General features: G+C 43.2%; 1 protein-coding gene across 5 annotated transcripts in view; it reads right to left on the reverse strand.

The window, feature by feature from the left end:
- ZBTB43 (zinc finger and BTB domain containing 43) overlaps positions 1–18,246 on the reverse strand; it is a 116,018-nt gene that overhangs the window by 55,592 nt on the left and 42,180 nt on the right. For 3 of the 5 annotated variants that reach the window (XM_033959982.1, XM_033959979.1, XM_033959980.1), the window contains one exon: positions 9,781–11,996. The exons of 1 other annotated variant lie outside the window; for it this stretch is intronic. In XM_033959982.1, the coding sequence (XP_033815873.1) occupies positions 10,583–11,974 (1,392 nt within the window). In that variant the 5' untranslated portion in view covers positions 11,975–11,996 and the 3' untranslated portion in view covers positions 9,781–10,582. Of the gene's footprint in view, positions 1–9,779; positions 11,997–12,573; positions 12,655–18,246 lie in introns of those variants that run through there. One more of the 5 variants, XM_033959981.1, reaches the window with a different exon arrangement.

Here is an 18,246-nt window from a genome sequence, read left to right on the forward strand (position 1 = left end):
TGTTCTTCCATGCCAAAACTGTGTATATGAACCAATGCCTTCAAATTTACCTGTGTTTCTGTACTGACCTTTAATGTTGTACACGGGTTAAAATTTGCTTCTCAATTATGCATTCTATAAAATGAATTAAGAAACTCAAATTGTTGTTGTTTTTAGTTTGAAATTAAATCAGATAATAACCACATCACTGTCCAGTGATACTATTATCCTGAGCTTTATTTCCACTTCAAAAGTTATTGTCTGACAATTATGTTAGTACCAGCAATAGCTGAATAATTTTTATTGTCCTTGCACGGCCTGTTTTTAATATTAAGTTACACTATGTATAAATTTCACACAGTTAAACAGCCTCTGCCTGGCGTCTCAAAGGTTAACGACACACACACAGATGCACCATGTTGTTCCATTATATAGGAGAAATTCTTTAATACAACTGGTACTCAGAGCATTAGAATTCCAAAACATTTGAAACTGTGAGAGTAGACAACTAAATCAGTTATCCCTCTGAACATTTAAATAGCTATGTGCACTTGTAGCAGATGAATGGTGCTTATGGTCTCAAGAAAGTCCTAGTGAATAATTCAAACTGTACACTCTGACAAATCTCTCTGTAATGTCAAAACGTAAATATGTAAATCCTGGTTTACCTCCAGAGGTAACCACTGCAATTTTACCGAGTTCAGTGCAAAACCTGAGATTAGGACTGGTTTATATAACTCTTGAACCACAAAACATTTATTTCGATCATAAAATAAGATTCTCATGTCTTCTTGCGCTAACGGAAACCCCACACTAGTTGTTTAACGCAGGTATGTGAAGGAACCAGGCATAACAGATGAAGAGCAGAATTTCCAAACAGCACTATATTTAATAGAAAATCTTTAGGAGAGTACAGTGGTACTTCGGTTTATGAGTGCACCAGTTTGCGAGTGTTTTGCAAGACGAGCAAAACATTCGCAAACTTGGTGCCTCGTAAACCGAGCTTGCCTCGCTGTACGAGCGATGACCCCCCCCCCCCGCGATCTGGCATCCCCCCCAGCGATCCGGCATCCTCCCCCCACTCGCATTGCTTCCCCCTCCACTGCGATCCTACTTACTCCCCCGAGCAGACAATGACACTTCCTTTACCCGATTTGGCACCAGTGCCGGTGCCCGAAGATCCTCCCTCTTCTGGCACGGCCTGGGCTGGGCGGTGCATCGGAGATCCTCCTTCTTCTGGTCTGGGCTGGACTGGCTTTGAGCATTTGCGCATGCTCAAAGCCTTCTGGTCTCGCTCTCTCCGAGATTGAGAGCGAGACCAGAAGGCTTTGAGCATGCGCAAATGCTCAAAGCCAGTCCAGCCCAGCCCAGAAGGAGGATCTCCGACGCACCGCCCAGCCCGCGCCAGAAGAGGGAGGATCTTCGGACACCGGCACTGGTGCCAAGACGGGTAAAGGAAGTGTCATTGACTGCTCGGGGGGGGGGGGGAAGTAGGATCGCGGTGGAGGGGGGTGTGCAATGCGAGTGGGGGGAGGATGCCGGTTCGCAGGGGGGGAAGCCAGATCAGGGGGAGGGGTTTGGAACAGCGTCGGATTCCTCAAGGGGGGAGAATGGAGCAGCGCCGGTAGCCTCGGGGGGGGGGGGGGGAGGAGGAGGTGGAACCAATCAAAGCAGTTTCCCTTACTTCCTATGGGGAAACTTGCTTTGATATACGACCAATTTGGTTTACGAGCATGCTTCTGGAACGAATTATGCTCGTAAACCAAGGTTCCACTGTATATGTTCTTTCAACTACAGTATTTCCTTGAATGTGTGATTTTCAACACCTTCAGTAATCCCTCACTTCAATGAAAATGAGTTAACAGACCCTCAAAAGTATCACCTAATACTCAAAACCTCTCATTGTATTAGGCTTTATGTACTAATTCCTCACTGGGTCCTCCAATTTCTATCTGTTCTAGTGAATTTTTTACCACCATCTGTTTAAATACACTGCATTTGCGGTGATAGGGGAAAAGCATAGCAGTGAATACCAAAAAACCGCAATTAACTTTTCGTATGTTATTTGCGGTTTTTCGGTAACAAACCCCTAAAAAGATAAAAAAAACATGAATAACCTAACCTGATTTGCTCCGGGAGCAGAGATTTCCTCTATTCAACGCCAGGAGCAGCGATTTCCTGTGATGTAAATTTGGGGACCGAGCCAGAGAATGAAAAACTGCAAATAATCAAAACTGCGGTTAACGAAACCGCGAATACTGAGGGGGAAGTATAGATGTTTAAGGTACTTAGCTTATAGTAATGGTCCTATTTTCATGGATTCTACCCTGAAAATAGGACCACGAATATAAGCTAAGTACCCTAAACATCTATTAAAATAGATAGTGGTAAAAAAATTTACTAAAAAATTCACTAGAACAGATAGAAATTGGAGGACCCGGTGAGGAAGTAGTATATAAAGCTTAATACAATGAGAGGTTTTGAGTATTAGGTGGTACTTCTAAGGGTCTGTTCACTCATTTTCATTGAAGAGATGAAGAGCAGGGGCATGATCAGCTGTGATGGCTAGTATGGGAGTTATTGCCATGCACTATCTTTCATGACTGCACACAGAGAGGTTGCACTTAATGTCACTTCAGGTGGTGTGCAGTTGCGCTATTTCTAGTCTAATAGTTTGTCACCTCAACCTGTTGGAAAACAGATGCCAGTGGTTCCTGCCTCCCAATCTCAAACCCTCCCCCCCAGCAGTGCTACAATCCATACAGCTACATTAAACCTTCTCCAACAGCAGACCCATTTTGAACAGATCAAATGCCCCTGAGAAGGGATAGTCCCTCTCTCTTCTCTCTGGGGTTCTCTGATAGTGTAATGGGATGGGAGCAGCTCCTCTCTACTCCAGCTTTGTCTGGTTTCTGGGTTACAGAATGGTGCCAATGACCTCCAACAGTAGTCTTATGGTACTACTGTTAGGGGGTATCCTCCCATACCAAAACTGTCAGAGGTAATCGGTAACATTCTGAATCTTGTGCCAGATAGGGCAGGAGTGGAAGGAAACTACTTCTTTCCCATTCCACTAGTCTACCAGGAAATCCTCAGGTGAGTCCCGGGAGTGAGGGGAGAGTCTGACCTTGCTTGGGTGTGTTTGGTTTGTTTGAATTGAGGGAGGAAAGGGGCACAAATGTGACTTCAGTTCTTTTTTTTTTTGACAGATTGGGCAACTGTATTAGAGGTTAAATGGCTGCGCCATGAATTGAATGCAAGAGAGATGAGGGGCATGGGCATGGCCCTGATTTTATTGCACAGGCTTTATACTTAACTGCAATTTAGTAAAAGGGCCTCTTAGTGTTTTAGAATGATCTCTACCTTAAAACAGAGTAATTCTGAAAAGGTTGCCAAAATTTAGGTACTAAGATGCTGCATGCAAAGCACAAATCCTATATCAGCAATTACTTACATAATTGCCATTATAGAATATTCACTTCACCTATATGTATCCTGAAGATTTCTACTAACAGACCTCGGTGATACTGCTGTGTGTATAGATTTCAACACACAGGCTATTAGCAACCAAATCGTCATAGGTCTAAAGTTTTTATGTATGTATATTTTTTAAAATTATTTTTCAAGATACTCATTATTATTATTTTATATATATATATACTCCAATTTCATAGTATTTAAATACTCATCTTTCTAGGTAGCAAGATTAGGGGGTCTTGGCTGACATAGACTTATGTTTCGCCTCATATATGCTGTCTCAAGGCATTTCCCCTTAGTGTTGCTGGTTCTATGTCTCCCGCTTACAAGTGCTTTAGACCAGTGTTCTTCAACCGCCAGTCCGTGGACCGGTGCTGGTCCGCAGAAATTTCCTACTGGTCTTCAGGGCCGGCACGTGCATTGGGCCCAAGACTGTGTTCTTTGCAGTGTTATCTTCTGGCCGGCTCCTACATACGTCCTGTGCCCAAATCAGAAGCCTTCTCTCTGACATCGCAACGTCAGAGGGAAGGCTTCCAGATGAGGCGCTGGATGCGAGAGGAGCCGTTGTCCATGGCTTTGTGCACTGCGGCAGTAAAGAAGAGGGGAGCTAGCCTGAAGATAACACTGGGGATGGCATAAAATGACCAGGCGGGAACAGGCCAGAAGGTAAGGCACAGCATAGAGCATACACAGCATGTGTATAATGAAAAAAAAAAACCCCTGTTCTTTGAGGACTCACTGCTTAAATAGTATCCTTGGCTAGCTTTCCACTGCCCTATTTTCTAATCTGCTGATTTTTTACATGGTGGATAAACCACATATCACAATCATTAATTTAATTTTTAATCGCATTGCTACATAATGTTCATCCACAAAACGAAGCATTATCTGAGTTAGGCAAAATTGTCTGATAGAGCTTTTGTTAAAATTGCCTCCTTTTTCCCTGTAAACGGTTATAGGGAAGGTAGAAGTATAGCTGGTCATGTACTATTTGTCTTGAATTAGAGAAAGAGAAATCTATTTAAAAAAACCCCAAAAAAAACAAAACCAAAAACATGGAGGGAGGGAGACAACAAAGGTAGGGGAATTATTTTATTTTCAAATTGTGTCAATTTTGAGAATTTTCATATGCTGTCTATTTTACACTGTTCAGGAAGAAATGCATTTGTTTCTTTTTCTCTGAGGTTGTATTGCATGTAGAGTCTTGCATCTTAGGGTTTGTTTGTATATATTAGTACTTTTAGTTTTTGGTCCCATGTTTGCATAGGGGTTATCTGTGTTCTGGTAGGAATGAATGTTGACAAGCATACAGTGTGCTTTGTGTAGTTTAATTTTGTGTGTGTATATATGAAAATGAATGGAAAAAATAGTGTTACAATTAGTACTATCATGGGGGCGGGGTCTAGGGTGGAGATGGGCAGGGTCTGGCCCACGACTTTGCCCAGTGTTCTTCAACTGCTGGTCCACAAAATAATTATTATATTTCTGCCGGTCCATAGGTGTAAAAAGGTTGAAGAACACTACTTTAGACCAATGACGATTTGGGTGTTAATATCCTGTGTGTTGAAATATTATACACACAGCAGTACCACCAAGGTCTGTTAGTGGAAATCTTCAGGATATATAAATGTGACGTGTATGTTATAAATCTTGGCTACAGCATATGTGAACTGACAAAAAGTATAGAATATTAGCATAAATGGGCATATATATGCCAACCTTTAAGTGCAGCCTCTTACGCCATATCAATAGCAGATGTAAATTCTGTGAATAAATATTATGTGCTTAACAGTATTCTAGAATTTGGTGCATAAGCACTGGGCACATCCCAACCTGCCTATACCCCTCCCATGTCTCCTCCTCCTTACAGCTACATGCTATAGGTTTTACGCACTAAGTCCCTGATTCTATATGTCTCTTTAAAAAATTCAAGCGGCGAATAGTGCAGCATTAAGTGTAATTCTATAAAAGTTAGGTGCAATGTACAGACGTGTTAGGCATCGATTGATATCCTTAACTTTTAGGCGCACTGTATTCATATCAGGGTTTTCTTGGGCTAAAACCTAATTTAGGTGCACAATGGCACCTAAGTCAAAAACACGACCGCGATCCACCTCTAACCATGCCCACTTTAAAGCAGGCAGTTTGAACTAACTTTTAGAGAATCATGCCTACCAAGAGAGGTGCCTGTCAATTAATTCCAATTAATGTCAATTATGAGGTATTAAAGTGCCAATTATCGGCACAGATTAAGCCTATTAATTCATCAACTAAGCACTCGATGTAAGTGGACTTTATAGAATTTGTCCCTATGTTTCTAGAACAGGGGCTAAGTGTAATTACATGCATAACTGAAAATTTGTGCCAATTAACTCCAATTAGACAACCATTAGCAATAATTAGTAGCTAAGGAGCTCATTTTCAAAACACTTAAACACACAAAGTACAATAGGTTTCTATACTTTGTGTGTCTAAATCAGTGTCACGCAAACCTTGCGAAGCCGTGGCACACTAAATTAGTAGCCGCAGTTTGAAGGCATCCAGAAGTGCATGGACATTGATGCATGATGTCATCATGTTGACATCCACGCGTGCATGATGGCCCTCCAGGGAAGGGAAGAGGTGCCAGGGAAGAGAAGCGCTGGCACTGTCTGACTGCCTACAGGATATGCCTCTCACCGCAAGAGGCACATCCTGTAGGCAGTCAGCCAGCACCTCTCCTCCTATCCAGCATCTCACAGCACACAGTTTGCGATACACTGGTCTAAGTGTTTTGAAAATGAGCCCCCAATTTCCTAATTAATTTATGCATGTAACTACTACTATTTTATAATCTGTGTGAGCAAGTTCATACGTTAACCGTGAAAATGTGCAGACAATATTACAGAATGAGAGGTTAAGGGCCCAATTCAAGCAATAGGTGCTTTATCATGTAAGACACTGTTTCCCAAATTGGTCCAGCAGTACTCCTTTGCCAGTCAGGTGGTCAGGATATCCACAATAAACATGCATGAAATTGTATGTAAAACGCTTTCACACATATTCATTGTGGATATCCTGAAAACCTAATTGGCAAAGAAATATTGTAGGATAGGCTTGGAAAATACTGATCTAGGACGCCTACATCAGATAATGCATTTATTTGCCTAAAGTAAGATTTTTAGACTGGCAAATCATTTGCATTAGCAAAAAACAACAAAATACTCGGGACTAAGTCAGGCTCTTGAGGCTTTAATGCTTTGTGCACTGTCCAGTATTGCTAAGTATTTCTCAATGGAGTTTCTTGCTATGCTTGGTCAGTGATTTTATAACTATAATTTGTAGACGGCAGCTAAAATATAGTATCTCTTCTATATGTGCAAACATATAAAGTAGTAATAAAATAAAATAATTTAAAACGTACAGTCTACAATAATAAAAATCATTTTAGGAAAATGACACACTTCATCCTCATATGGCAGTTCTACTGCCAAGTGGACACTATTCAAGGTTAAATTTTTTCGATATACCGCTTATATAAGTAAAAGTCTTAGCGATTTACAATAATAAAAATCACTACACACTTTTAGAACAGAGGTGGATAAACTTTGGTCTGATTGGGTAGGGGATGGAGGAGGACAGTGGAAATCTTAAGATCTGCAAATTGGGGCTAGAATGACCAACATGCTGTTTTATTAATGATTATACCAAATTAACATGCATGAATGCAATTTAATGTGTTAAACCTCCTTAAGAATAATACATGTTAACACATTCATTTGTTAGAGTTTGTCCACCCCTGCTCTATAAAAAAAAAAAAGAACCTGCAAAGCTCAAGATGGCATTTTTAAACCAAACTGGAACAGTGTGCTGACATTTTTAAAATGACTAGCCTACTTTATAAAGATTTCATGGAACAAATTTTAAGATCCATGTTCTATTTTTCCAAATTCACAACTGTTTGCATATGATTCTTGCAATCAAAATGCTGAGTGGATAAGACATGGAGATCTAGAGCAGGCCCTCATAGTCACTGCAACAATCTCCTTTCCTCAAGATAACATAGAGGGTGCATTCAAACAAAAATTATGTTTATTCCCTTATAATATTTATCCAAACGGCACTCAATTTTTATATGTAAATGTTCTTGTGAGGATCACCAATCAAACTCTCACCAAGATATATATCAAGCTCAATATATATCTCAAACTCCTCACCTCTAATGTATAATCACTAGCTCCTCAGAAGTACCACCTGGACTCAAAAGCTTTCACAGCCCTAGGCTTTATGTACTACCTCCTCACTGGAGCCGTTATCAATTTTTACTCACAAACTTTATTTTTAAATTTGTATTTAACCCCCCTTCTAGCATATTTCAAGGGTACTTAGTTTTTAATTGTGGTCTTCTTTTGAGGGAAATAGGAGCCAACATGTTTCACCCACAGAAGGTTTTTTTCAAGGCTTATCATCCCTTAGCAAGCTTTACACCAGGGGTACCCAACGCGTCGATCGCGATCGACAGGTCGTTCGCTCAGGCGACCCCAGTCGATTGCACAGCAGGTTCCCTTCTTCCCTTCTCTTTTTTCCCCCTCCTGACTGGCCCGCCTCTTAAAGAACGCTGGCCAATCAGAGTGCTGGAAGGGCGGGGTGAAGGTCGGTGGGGGACGGAGCTCAGCGCATCACAAGAAATAGAAGCACCTGTAATGATTGAGGTAAGAGCGAGGCCTAATGCTGCCCAATATACAATTTTAAAAACCCCAAAATCGTCCTCCCAATCAGTGGCGTACCGAGGTGGGGCGGTCTGCCCCCGCCCCGGGTGCACGGCTTGGAGGGATGCACAGCCGTCCGGGTCCTCCTGCCCTTCCTTTCCACCGGTCTGCGCACAGGGCTCGCACCCGCCGCCCAAATGGTGCTGTTGGTTATCGCGAGACTCGCAGGAGTTGACGGCACCATTCGAGCGTCGGCGCGGGACCAGGCAGGCGCAAGCCCCGAGCGCGGACCGGGGGAAAAGAAAGGCAGGATGACCCGGACCTGGCCGGCTGTGCACCCCTCCAAGCCGTGCACCCGGGCGGATCGTCCCCCTTCTAAATCCATTGTACTTGTCTTTTATTCAGTTCCACTAATGAGCATTGTGACAGGCAGTTCTTGGAAGTATTTCTTTGTTTTTCTGTGCCTAAGTATTCTATTAATTTAACTTCCTTATTCCTGTGGGGATCTCCAAAGGGACGAATGGGAGACGGCCGGTGGCAGGTGGTACTTTAGCAATTCTTACAGGTTGCCATAGGCTTCAGGAGCTGTCTTCCCTCTGCCGTGGTCCTGCCCCTCCTCTAAGTCAGAGACAGGCTTGGGGCAGAGGGAAGACAGCTCCTGAGGCCTATGGCAACCTGCAAGGATCGCTAAAGTACCAGCGATCCTCTCTGCAGACTGCTCCCTGCTGGAATTAGGTAAATGGATGTGGGGAGGGTAGGCCTTCGGGGGGGGGGGGGAGTGCAGTCCTTCAGGGGGGGAGTCAACCTTTGAGGGGGAATGTGCAGACCTTCGGGGGGGGGTCAGGCCTTCGGGGGAGGGGGGCTGTATAATAAAAAAATATTTGAACATAAATACAAAGTACACTCGGTGTGTATATATATACAGTGGTGCCTCGCATAAAGAACGCCTCGCACAGCGAACGCTGCACACAACGAACTTCATGTCATGATTCATACAACGAACTTCGTTTCACACAACGAAGTCGCCCGAGCTTCCACGATCGCTGCCGATGTATTGCATCCTTCCGCGCAGTCACTGCGCTTAACGCGTTTCACATAACGAACTTTTCGCATAACAAACTTGCTCCTGGAACGAATTAAGTTCGTTGTGTGAGGCACCACTGTATATATATATATATATATATATATATATATATATATATATATAAATATATATATATAAATATAAATAAATATATATATGTTTAGCATTTTTATTGTTGGTAGATCATTTTGACTTGGTCATTTTAAAAGTAGCTCGCAAGCCCAAAAAGTGTGGGCACCCCTGCTTTACACCAACATATATGACCACTGAATGTTGATGCATCATCCCTTAGCAAGCTTTACAAAGCTTGCTAAGGGATAATAAGACTTTAAAAAACCTTCTATGGGTGAAACGTGTTGGCTCCTATTTCCCTCAAAAGAAGACCACAATTAAAAGCTAAGTACCCTTGAAATATGCTAGAAGGGTTGTTAAATAAAAAATTAAAAATAAAGTTTGTGAGTAAAAATTGATAACGGCTCCATTGAGGAGATAGTACATAAAGCCTAGGGCTGTGAAAGCTTTTGAGCCCAGGTGGTACTTCTGAGGAGCTAGGGATTACACATTAGAGGTGAGGAGTTTGAGATATATATATTGAGCTTGATATCTATCTTGGTCAGAGGGTATTCCCTTATTATATACACCTCAAACATTCTATCTGGGACTTCTTGCAAGTAGAGTTCTTATTATTGTATTAGTCCAGGAGAATCCCAGATTCTTTGCAAACTGTAATGTCTTCCAATGGGACCAACATGAGAATTTTCCAGAGATGATGTGCATGAGTTTCTAAAACACAGCAAAAAGATTAACTGGCCACCAGTCTGACCAGTTACAACATACCCACTGTCTATAAGGCCTCTTTCCTAAGCCAGATCAATTCCCAACCCCCTTCCCTCCTTGCATTCTACCATCTTGGGCAGATGAATAAGATCCCACTTATGAAAGTAGCATGTTCAGATTCGTATAATAGTCTCATCATCTGCGACTCATTTTTATGTTGGTTCAATATAAATCTATCACACCCTGCAAAGAAATCTGGTTGTAGATTAACTATAAGCAAATTCAACTCAACGGGGGAATACATGTGTCAGTGTAACGGAGCAAACTTCACACACTGGATTGTCAATATGAGAAATGTGCACGCTAAGGCAGAAGCCAGACTTTGAAGCTGCTACAAATTCTCTGCACAGAGAATAGTCCCATATTTTCATTAACCCACCTCACAGTAGCAAGTACCAAGCAATAACATAGTCGTTTTTTTTTCTCTTTTCACTTATTGCTTATTTTGGCCATTCTGATAACCCCTCAACAATAAAAAAAAAACCAACAGCACAGTTTTCAGCCATATTTTCTTTAGTTAGCTGTCAGTAATTGTCTGGTCCATCTTTGATGCCTGATAGGCCTTTGTACAAGAAGTTACATGCCTATGAAAACTGTCCCGCCACATAAATCTTTTTCCACAGATATTGCATTCATAGGGTTTTATACCAGTGTGGATTTTCATGTGACCCACTAGGTGATGTTTCATTTTAAATTTCTTACCACACACACCACAGCCATATGGCCGCAGACCAAGGTGCATGCTCATATGTCGATCTCTTTGACTTTTGTGTGTAAAACTTTTACCGCACTGACAGGGATACAATTTGTAAACAATAGAAGAGAATCCAGAATGGGAGGGATCCTCTTGAATGCTGGTGGCTATATCAGTACTATCTCCACACCCTGCTGTTGTGCTCTGATCAACATGATTTTCATCTGCTCTTTCACCGGAAAACTGTTCCATTGAAGCACCATAGAAATCCATTTGCTCATCATAACTGTTTCTTGTAGGATGTGCCTCTAATTCTTCCACTTTTTTGTCGGTCATAGCAAACTCATGACTGATGCCAGACGACTGGCTTGCGGGATCCACCTGATTGATAGTCATAGAGTCTGAAACTTGATGCTCTTCATAAGGAGGATGTGTTTCAACACCTTGACAATCTACATCAAATCTTTCAGGTTTAATGTGGACCCAACGTTTATGGGACATAATGCTAGGCTTACTGTAGACCGGTCGAATGTAATGATACTCGGCACTGTCACTTACTCCTTCTTCCCCATCTTGACTTGTCATTTCGGTGCTAAGTCGGTCATGCTCTGTTGAAGAATTACTTGGAAGATACTCATGTTCTGTTAGCTGAGATGAAAGTTCATTATCTTTTGGGCTTTCCTCATCATTTTCTCCATCCCTTAATTCCTCTGTTTTTTGAAATGCTGACTGTGCCCCAGAGCCAAACTCAAAACTTTCAACGAGGCCATTGTAGTTGCTGCTGCTAGGGGACTGGTGATCACTGCTGTGGTTTGACTTGTGGCACAAGACTGTTGGGTTTCCTTCCAAAAGCTCAGTGCATTTGTCTACCACATTCCACATCTGAAGGAAGCTGGCTGCTGTTAAGTAACTAACAATTTCAGGTGCTGGCATCACCAGCCGTCCAGTATATGTAGATACGAGGATGTTCTCAAACACACGAGGATTCATCACATCAGGTAGAACGACTCGCCTGCTATTTTTCAGAAGTACTTGATCACAAAAATATGGTGAGCTAGCTGCGAGGACAGCTTTATGAGCTCTGAATAGGTGACCTTGGACTATGATAGAAATGTCACATAACTGTCCCAGTTGGCGCTGCTGATTTAACTTCTGCAAAATGACGTTGGAAAAATCAGGAAAATCCACTCGAAAAGAGCTTGTTCCAGACTCCATTACAAATCTAGTGATGTCCTCCCTGAAAAAGAACAACAGTCACTAATTTCTAACTGTTCAGCAGTATTATCTGCAGTCAACTTAATTAAAATATTTTCACCTCTTCTTTAGAAGTAATTTCTTCAAACAATGTACAAGAAATTGTAATTTTTAATTCAATATATATTACAAAACTCAATTCAGAATCCTGTGGAGATTTTTTTTAAAAAAGAAAGACATACTATAAAGGATGCTTTGCTAAAAGAAAACAAAGTAAATGGAAAGTAAAGATTAGGTTCTTACCTCGGTAATCTTCTTTCTAGTAGAGAGACACTTTATTCCTGAACCTCTAGGTAATCTACCCCCTCTTGCTAGAATTCTTCTAAAGATCCTCATTAGCATTCTTTTGTTCCATCTCCCATCCCTCTGGGCTGTCCTCCAATTCCTCAGTTCGTACCAAAGCAGACGGTTAGCCCTGGAGAGAAAATAAAATAGGAAGGGATACAGGGACTCTCCCTGAGAAACGTCTGTTCTGCTCATATCATTAACGTAATATATAACAGATGAAACAAAACTTAACCATTTGCAATACATAAGGTGAAAACAAACAAGTCACCAACCTGTCCTAAGAATATGGGAGATTCCACGGATATACCATAGATTCTTCAATGCAGCAGTTATGCTCTTTATCCTTGTTAAACCTGGATAAAGGAAAGAAACAAGATGTCTGTATTCCTCGGCACATTCGAGGCAGCTAGCAGGGAAATGAACATCTGTGAGGGTGGGCTTCAGGAATAAAATGTCTGTCTACTAGAAAAAAAGACTACCGAGGTAAGAATCTAATCTTTCCTTATAGTGCGACAAACACTATTTCTGAACCTGTGGGACATATCAAAGCAGTCCCCCAAGTTTAGGGCAGGACAGTCCCCCGAGTTTAGGATGGAGATGAGCCTGCTGACAGAATGGATGATCCAAATGCGGAGTCCATTTTGGCCGCTATGTCCACCCTGCAAAACTTTGTGATCGTATGGAGAGAGGATTATGTGGCCACTCTACAAATTTCTTCTAGGGATACCGCTGAAGGTTTTGCCCATGAGGAAGCCACGCTTTTAGTGGAGTGCACCATGATGGATATAGGCAGATGCTTTCTGCTTCCAATATAGGCTGAAGAAATGGCCATACAGATCCATCTTGTAACGATCTATTTCAAGGCTGGTTGGCCCTTATAGCCAGCCTCTCCAATACGAAAAGATGATCTGACAGTCGAAATTCATTCATAACATCCAGATACCACAGTAATACTCTGCGCACATCCAACAATTTCAACACCTTATCACTCTTCCTTGATCCTGAGGGAATGAAGGCAGGCAAGCACACTTCTTGGTTAATGTGGAAGCTAGCAACCACTTTCGGTAAGAAAGAGGGGATTGTATGCAAGACCACTCCTGAATCTGAGATTCTGAGGAAGGGATCTCTGCATGACAAAACCTGCAGTTCTGACACTCATCGGGCGGAGATAATTCCTACCAAAAACACCATTTTGATTGTAAGATCCATCAGGGATGCATGCTCTAGAGGTTCTTAGGGTGCTCAAGCCAGAACCCATAGAACCAGATTAAGACTCCATGTTGGAAAAGGCTGTAACACCAGAGGACTAAAGTGCAAAGAGCCCTTCAAAAACCTGGCCACATCTGATGTGCAGCTGTGGTGCTCTTATCCTAGGCCCAAAACCAAGAGCTCCACAATCTGAACTTTCAGGAAGCAAACTGCTAGGCCTTTTTCCAGACCTTCCTGCAGAAAGGCAAGCACCACAGATATCAGTGCTGAGTTTGGGTCCTTACTCCTCTGAGCTCATCAAGTTTGGAAGCACTTCAAGGCTTTCACATTTGCAGTTAGAGTCCCTTTCTTCCTACATATTAAAAGGGTGGAGACCATACTGTCCAAATAGACTTTTACATCTTAGTGCCGCATGCTCAAGAGCAATGCTGTAAGACCAAAGCATTCTGGATCCTGCAGGGCAATTAAGCCTTTTGTGAGGAATTGGGGATGACATGGAAGTCTGAGATCTTGGTCCCTTTGAACAGACCAGGTCTGCATACTACAATTACCTCAGCCAGTCTGGTGCTACTAGAATCACCAGCCCCTTGTGAGTCATGATCCTGCACAGAAATCTGCTTATCATGGGCCACAGAGGGAAGATGTAAAAAAGTCTCTCCTTTGGCCAAGGTTGCACCAGGTCATCCAGACCTTTGCTTCCTGGCTCGTATCTTAGACTGAAGAATCAAGTCGCCTTCTTGTTGGCTGCTGTTGCCATTAGGTTAAATATTAGGTACCCCCCCGGCCTCACAATGCAGGTAAAGGCTTTCTGAGACAATGACCACTCCCTGGGATCTAGGGTCTTCTGGCTGAGGAAACCCACTTGCACATTGCCACTCTTGTCACATGTGCCGCAGAGAGCGCCGAGAGATGGGCCTCTGCCCATCCAAACAGCATCTGGGCTTCCAAGTGTAGAGTAGCACTCTTGGTGCCTCCGCCAATTGATATAGGCTTCTGCCATTGCATTGTCCGAGAAAACTCATACTGCTTTGCTCTGCAGCATGCTTCCGAACGTATGAAATACCAGGCGGATGGCTTGGAGTTCCAAGCGGTTATCAACCACTTCCTCTGAGAAGGGGACCAGCATCCCCAAATTGGACACCCTTTGCAAAATGCCTCCCCAGCCATATAGGCAGTTGTCCTTGTCAGGATCATCCATGCAGAGATGGGAAGGGGAACTCCTCTGCTTAGAGACTAAGGCTCTAACCACCATACCAGACTGTGGCATGTTTCTGTTGTCTAAGGCAGCTGCTGCTAGAGTGAAACCCTCTGCGGGCACCAGCAAGAGAGGAGCAAATCCTAAAATGGATGCAAGTGTGCCCTTGCCCAGGAGACCACATCTATGGTCGCAACTATTGATCCCAGCACCTGCAAACAGTGCCAGGCCATTGGAGCAGTCTCGCTCTGAAACTCCTGTATCTGATGCATAAACTTTTCTCTGTGGGCTTCCGGGATGAATAGCTTGTTCTTCTGTGTGTTGAATCGAACTCTCAGATACTCCAAGATCTCCTAAACTTACTTGCTCCACTTCATCACTGACGCTGAAACCGTGGATTGAAGACAAAGTTTTATTTTATTTTTCTTTCCAGCTTATGATTTATCTTTAATCTTATCTATTGTTTTGCCTTTTGTCTTTGTTTTGTTTTGTTCTATTTCTATCATTTAAATTTCTCCAGAATTCTACTGTTCAACGGCTCCCCCTTCTGCTTCTATTCCTTTCTCTCCTCTCTTCTACCTTCCAAAGTATTTAGATCAATGCTGTCTTGTTAAAATGTTTATTTTATTTTTATTTTTCCTCTAACTCTACTTTTCACTTCTCTATTACCCTCCAGGTACTTTAGTTAGATTGTGAGCCTTCGGGACAGTAAGGGAATTTTTCAAGTACCTTTCTTATTTCTAATCTTAATGTATATTTTCTGTAAACCGCTTAGAACCTAACGGATGTAGCGGTATATAAGAAATAAATTACATTACATTACATCTGCGTCAGCTCCAGGTGGCTTTTCTGAAAGTTGACCACCCAGACCAGCTTCTGCAGTAGCTGAATCACTCTTTCCATGGCCATTTTGCCTTCAGATTCAGTCTGGGGTTTTTTTCAGCCAATCATCCAGATATGGATATACTTGTATACCTGCTCTGCATAAGTGTGCTGCAACTATAGCCATCACCTTGGTGAAGGTTTGTGGTACTGTGGCCAGCCCAAAGGGTAAGGCAGCAAACTGGAAGTGTTGCTCCAGCACATGGACATGGAAAAACTTCCTGTGCTCTGGAAAATGGGAATGTGCAGATAGGCCTCAGTCAAATCCAGCGAGGTGAGAAATTCCCTAGGCGCCACTGAAGCAATCACCGACTGCACCGTCTCCAACCAGAAATGCGGTATCTTGAGGGCATTTAAGAGCCGTTTTAAGGTCTAGAATCGGCCTCCAGTCTTCTGAGCCTCCCTTAGGCACTATGAAGTATACCGAGTATCTTGCCCGAGTCTGACTCTTCTTCTGTTAAGGGCTCTATGGCTTCCAGATCCAGGAGTCTTTACACCATTGCTTGGACTTTGGCTACTTTTTCTGACTTCCCAGCCGGAGAGTCCAGAAACAGGTCCAGGAGGGGACAAAAGAACTCAAACTTGTACCCCTCCTGTATAATGTCCAGCACCCAGTGGTCTGTAGTGATCTCCGCCCATGCTCCCCAATAGACTTTTAACTTCCCTCTGATGCATGGAGGCTCGCTCAGCTGATGGCTTTGCATCATAACTTCTTGGGAATTGTGGCGGAGCGGGATCCTGAAGACTGGGGCGCCTGGCCACTCCAAATCTTTGTTTGCAGCCTTAAAAAATTTCTGGCACAAAGACCCTCCCAAGAACTGGTACTATTCTCTGGCGGTCCAAAAATTATTGTAACCTGACACCCTAGGGGCTCTAGGTCTGCTGTCTGGCAGACTTTGACATGCAATCCTGCACACTGGCCATAAGATCTTCCAGGCCTTTTCCCAAAGAATAAATGTACCTTAAATGGTAATTTACTCAAGGTTGCCTTGGAGGAGGAATCCCATACCCACATCCATCACATCCTTTGGGCCGAAATGGAATAAGCAGACATTTTGCTCACAATGCTGTAAAGATCCACTCCAGACATTAGAAACTGATGATTAGAGAATGACACATGGACAGAATTTGTCCCCATTCCCATGGTTAACAGTAGGAAATCAAACCCATGTCATTCTTTAAGGAGAGAGGGAAGAATCAGAGTATGAATGGGCACAGCCGCTGACCCTCAAGCCTTGCACTGAAGAATACTGTTGTAGAAGGACTGAGGTTAAGATAGGCACTAAAGAATGACATGGGATGTTTTATCACGGTTATCCACAGGGATAGGGACAAATTGTGTCCCTGTGCCATTCTCTAAGAGGCAATTAGCCCTGGCAATTGCTTCTGGATCACAGCACAACTTGGAATGGCAAGCCTGGGTGACAATACATGCTGCTGCAGCTGCTTTCAAACTCAATGCCGTGATCGCGAAGAGCTTCTTATGAACAAATCCAGCTTGTGATCCTGGGCATCCTTTAAACCATGCCATCCTCACTGGGAAGGGACTTATGCTTGGTAACCTGTGCCACCAGGGAATCTACTTTCGGTGGAACAAAGAACTGGTTAAATTCAACATCCATCGACCATGCCCCCATTTCTCTTGTGTGGAGTGTGGGTCGAGATAGAGGAGGACGTAGCACCTGGCGCCTAAATGACTCTTTGTTGACTGACCCCGTTACTCTGGCGTTGTTAGAATCTGATGTTAAATAATTTTTTGCCTTTAATGATACGGGTGCGGTTAGCACGGGAGAGTTTGGGAGAGTTTTAAGGTGACCTTGTGTGGGTGTTGCATTTTCCGGGGTGCCTATCGAAACAAATGTAGGATGGCGCGTCAATTGGACTTACTGTCTCATTTGCGGAGGTTGGAGGGGAGGCATAAATGACAGCCCACTTTAGAGGGGAGGGCTGCCCGGGAGGCCTGTCGGTGTGCTTTACGGGAGTTGGACTTGGAGGGGATGGCCTGGGTGCTTCAACGGCGGAAGCAACATTATTTTGAATGGGGAGGTAGATCGGGTCGATTGTTGGCCACACAGCTGCGGCAGGTTCAGGCCCAACATATTAATACTAAAGTGAGGGATGCTGCCGGACAGCTTCAGGTGCAAGCGGCGGATATTCACGAGGCCTTTTTGGAATACTATCGCACTTTATATACCCCTGAGTCCCCTGCTTCAGATGAAGAGGTGGAGACCTTTTTGGCGGGTATTTGCTTGCCCCGGTTGGCAGCAGTAGATGTGGAATGGCTCTCTTCCCCTATACACTCTCAGGAGGTGTTGGAGGCCATTCAACATTTGTCAGCCCATAAGGTGCCTGGGCTGGATGGTTTTTCCCCATTGTTTTATAAAAAAATGGCAGCATATATTGTGGATCCTTTAAATAGGTTGTTTAATTCTTTTCTGGAGGAGGAGCGTCTACCATATACTTTCCGATAAGCGGCGGTATCGCTGATTTTAAAACCTGGGAAAGATCCCGAGCTGTGTGGTTCTTATCGACCGATCTCCCTCCTTGATGTCGATTATAAGTTGTTTACCCGTATTTTGGCTCTCCGTCTACAACGTTTTATGCCTACTTTGATTCATGGGGACCAATGTGGTTTTATTTCTGGTAGGCACCCTGGGGA

This window comes from Geotrypetes seraphini, chromosome 10 (assembly GCF_902459505.1).
Source record: "Geotrypetes seraphini chromosome 10, aGeoSer1.1, whole genome shotgun sequence".
Classification (NCBI taxonomy): domain Eukaryota; kingdom Metazoa; phylum Chordata; class Amphibia; order Gymnophiona; family Dermophiidae; genus Geotrypetes; species Geotrypetes seraphini.